General features: G+C 46.5%; 1 protein-coding gene across 1 annotated transcript; it reads right to left on the bottom strand.

Annotated features, from left to right (window-relative positions):
* Positions 1-464: 464 nt before the first annotated feature.
* LOC138362792 (uncharacterized) lies at positions 465-3,830 on the bottom strand. The gene is made up of 5 exons (XM_069321355.1): positions 3,424-3,830; positions 3,030-3,311; positions 2,695-2,826; positions 2,149-2,340; positions 465-696 (listed from the first exon to the last, which is right to left on the bottom strand). The coding sequence occupies exons 1-5, from the start codon at positions 3,828-3,830 to the stop codon at positions 465-467; spliced, it is 1,245 nt and encodes a 414-aa protein (XP_069177456.1).
* Between the last annotated feature and the right edge of the window lie 471 nt (positions 3,831-4,301).

Raw genomic sequence — 4,301 nt, 5'->3', positions numbered from 1 at the left:
TCTCATTTTTGTTACACACCCTCAGGAAGTAGCTCGTAGCAGATGTCTAACTCCCAGGTACCTATTTACTGCTAGGCAACAGGAACATCAGGGTGGAAGAAACTTTTTGCCCATTTGTCTCCGCCTCCACCGGGGATCGAAACCGGATCCTCAGGACTACGATTCCGAAGCGCTATCCACTCAGCTGTCAGGCACCCTTGTGGTTTCTACAACTTCTTTCAGTTGTTTGCACATGGTGACCATCCGTACAGAGTTGTTTCAGATTTAGCCACTCAGAACGACATGTCCATGTAGCACGGGCTGTAGGCCGTTCAGTGTACAAGTATTTCCTTATATTTCCTTGAGTCTGTCTTTGTCTTTTCCCGTCAGTATTTTGTATGTAGTTATCATATCCTTATTTCTTCATTCTCTCCTATATAGGTGTGAGCCTGGGTCCTTTATGAAGATAACGTCGCGTAATCCTCTTAGTCGCACTTTCTCAACTTTAGGTTTTGTGCTTCAAGAGTTGCAGATTCCATGCTGGTGCTGCACATTCTAGTATTAGTCTCACATAGGTTGTATAGATTGTTTGGAGTCTTTATGTAGGCTTTTAAGTACTGTTTAGTATTTGCCAATTTTCCAGATTGAGCCAATGTTACCCAGTTGACATGTTCCACTGTTAATGTTACAGTTGCATCCACTTCCAAGTGTTTGTCTCTGCATGCATATACTTGCCTTTTGTTATGTTGTATATATTGTCCTAATCTATCTTTCCCACCTTCATTACCATGCACTTGATGAGGGTTAAATTCAAACAGCCATTTGTCTAACAGCTCCTCGAGTTTGTGAAGGTCTTTCAGTCTTTCTCGGGTTTCTCCAACCCGAATAAGGAATAGCAATTGTCATTAGGACCGATCCTTAGGAAATCTTACTTACCCTTCAAACCCTCACCTTCCCCTCTGTGATCCTCTGTTTTCTCCCCGTTATGTACTCCCTTTGCCAGTTGAGTAATGTCCCAATTATCTCAGCCTTTTTCTCCATATTGTACACCAGTTTTTTTTTTAAGTAACAGTATCAAATATATTTTGACAGTCTGGAAAGATGCAGTCTACCCAGCCTTCCTTTTCTCTCGTATCTTGGCCACCTTGGGATGTAACTCTTGTCCCATCTATATCGAGTTTATTTTTTAAATCTGCGATTTCTTTTCGTCTTAATTATCTCCAGGTGCTCTATTATTCACTTGATGACTTTCCTCACAACTGCACAAGAAATGTATGACTTTTCTTGTGTATAATTGTGTATAATTATACTCGTGTATACTGCCTCGTGTATAATTTGGTGTCTCCTGTTGCAATTTCGTTTTAAAATCACGTTTCCATTTAGTTACGAAACAGAGAGGAAGACAGTCACGCAGCTGGCATAAACAGCCGACATAGACAGACAACAGACAGGTGGCCAACATAGAAAGGGTATACAGACATGCATACAGACGACACAGACAGATTGACAGTGACAAAGCGGGGCTGACAGCCCCTAAAAGGCAGCCGTCAATCACGTCTTGGTGAGACAAACAGCGGCCGCCACAGTTTCCTGCGTGAGCGCTGCTGAGTCCTCACAGCAACAGGGGAAGTCAACACAACAACAGGGGAAGTCAACACAGCAACAGGGTAAGTCAACACAGCAACAGGGGAAGTCAACACAGCAACAGGGAAAGTCAACACAGCATCAGGGGAAGTCAACACAGCAACAGGGGAAGTCAACACAGCAACAGGGGAAGTCAACACAGCAACAGGGGAAGTCAACACAGCAACAGGGGAAGTCAACACAGCAACAGGGTAAGTCAACACAGCAACAGGGGAAGTCAACACAGCAACAGGGGAAGTCAACACAGCAACAGGGGAAGTCAACACAGCAACAGGGGAAGTCAACACAGCAACAGGATCAACAGCACTAGACGTCAGCTAGACCACAACAGTAAAAACAAAAGAAACAGTAACAACAGCAAAAGAGGCCGCAGCGTCAGGAAGCAACTGATGATAAAAGGAGGAACAGGAGGAGAGATGGAAAGAAGGAAAGAAGGGATTGGAGGATAACGGGAGATAGGAAGCGGGAGAAGGGATGACTAGGAGAGAGAAAATTAATGTTGATAACACAATGACCCAGACTGACCTTCCGAAGACTGAGAATACCTCAGACTGACCTCCGAAGACTGAAAATGCCTCAGACTGACCTCCGAAGACTGAGAATACCTCAGACTGACCTCCGAAGACTGAAAATGCCTCAGACTGACCTTCCGAAGACTGAGAATGCCTCAGACTGACCTCCGAAGACTGAGAATGCCTCAGACTGACTTTCCGGGGGCTGAGAATGCCTCAGACTGACCTCCGAAGACTGAGAATACCTCAGACTGACCTCCGAAGACTGAGAATACCTCAGACTGACCTCCGAAGACTGAGAATACCTCAGACTGACCTCCGAAGACTGAGAATACCTCAGACTGACCTCCGAAGACTGAGAATACCTCAGACTGACCTCCGAAGACTGAAAATGCCTCAGACTGACCTTCCGAAGACTGAAAATGCCTCAGACTGACCTTCCGAAGACTTAGACTGCCTCAGACTGACCTCCGAAGACTGAGAATGCCTCAGACTGACCTCCGAAGACTGAAAATGCCTCAGATTGACCTTCCGAAGACTGAGAATGCCTCAGACTGACCTTCCGAAGACTGAGAATGCCTCAGACTGACCTCCGAAGACTGAGAATACCTCAGACTGACCTCCGAAGGCTGAGAATACCTCAGACTGACCTTCCGAAGACTGAGAATGCCTCAGATTGACCTTCCGAAGACTGAGAATGCCTCAGACTGACCTTCCGAAGGCTGCGAATACCTCAGACTGACCTCCGAAGACTGAGAATACCTCAGACTGACCTCTGAAGACTGAGAATGCCTCAGACTGACCTTCCGAAGGCTGAGAATACCTCACACTGACCTCTGAAGACTGAGAATGCCTCAGTCTGACCTCTGAAGACTGAGAATGCCTCAGACTGACCTTCCGAAGACTGAGAATGCCTCAGACTGACCTCCGAAGACTGAGAATGCCTCAGACTGACCTCCGAAGACTGAGAATGCCTCAGACTGGCCTCCGAAGACTGAGAATGCCTCAGACTGGCCTCCGAAGACTGAGAATGCCTCAGACTGACCTTCCGAAGACTGAGAATGCCTCAGACTGACCTCCGAAGACTGAGAATGCCTCAGACTGGTCTCCGAAGACTGAGAATGCCTCAGACTGGCCTCCGAAGACTGAGAATGCCTCAGACTGACCTTCCGAAGACTGAGAATACCTCAGACTGACCTTCCGAAGACTGAGAATGCCTCAGACTGACCTCCGAAGACTGAGAATGCCTCAGACTGGCCTCCGAAGACTGAGAATGCCTCAGACTGACCTTCCGAAGACTGAGAATGCCTCAGACTGACCTCCGAAGACTGAGAATGCCTCAGACTGGCCTCCGAAGACTGAGAATGCCTCAGACTGACCTTCCGAAGACTGAGAATGCCTCAGACTGACCTCCGAAGACTGAGAATGCCTCAGACTGGCCTCCGAAGACTGAGAATGCCTCAGACTGACCTCCGAAGACTGAGAATGCTTCAGACTGGCCTCCGAAGACTGAGAATGCCTCAGACTGACCTCTGAAGACTGAGAATGCCTCAGACTGACCTCCGAAGACTGAGAATGCTTCAGACTGGCCTCCGAAGACTGAGAATGCCTCAGACTGACCTCCGAAGACTGAGAATGCTTCAGACTGGCCTCCGAAGACTGAGAAGACCTCTGAAGAAACTCTGGTCTAAACATATCACCGGAAGATCCTCCATCATCTCATAACATTAAAATGTTTAAATTGCACGAGGTAAATACAGCAGGAATACCAGTAAAACATACATCAACGGGTCTGGCACTTTCATACAGCCTTGATGTATAAGGTATGATTGTATACAATGAATAAATTAATACATAAATATTGTTCCTTTATGTACTGCCTTACCCTCTTGGCCGGCACAAGATGAAAAGTAATTAATAATTAGCACTTGACAAGTTGAGGGTAATCCTGTCCTCTTCAAGATAATACACTTAGTGATTCAAGTCCTTGGGGGTAAGAGACTGGCCTATAGTGCTTATAGTACATTCGCCTCACTAGCGAAAGGACCAGGGTTCGAATCCTGGGCAAGGTGGGATGATTTGTGTATGGTGAGAACATGAGTGCAAGGTGATTGAATGATTGTGTGTTAGGGAAATGCTGGAACAATTTCACAGACATATCAAGAG

This window comes from Procambarus clarkii, chromosome 1 (assembly GCF_040958095.1).
Source record: "Procambarus clarkii isolate CNS0578487 chromosome 1, FALCON_Pclarkii_2.0, whole genome shotgun sequence".
Taxonomy (NCBI): domain Eukaryota; kingdom Metazoa; phylum Arthropoda; class Malacostraca; order Decapoda; family Cambaridae; genus Procambarus; species Procambarus clarkii.
The sequence above is the reverse complement of the archived record's forward strand: the minus strand, read 5'-3'. Positions and strand labels throughout refer to the sequence as shown.

Coding starts and splice junctions, on each gene's coding strand:
- LOC138362792 (XM_069321355.1), bottom strand. CDS start 3,830: ATGTTTAGACCAGAGTTTCTTCAGAGGTCTTCTCAGTCTTCGGAGGCC. Junction 2,341..2,694: donor GCATTCTCAGTCTTCGGAAG/GTCAGTCTGAGG, acceptor AGGCATTCTCAG/CCCCCGGAAAGTCAGTCTGA. Junction 697..2,148: donor GTATTCTCAGTCTTCGGAAG/GTCAGTCTGGGT, acceptor ATATGCATGCAG/AGACAAACACTTGGAAGTGG.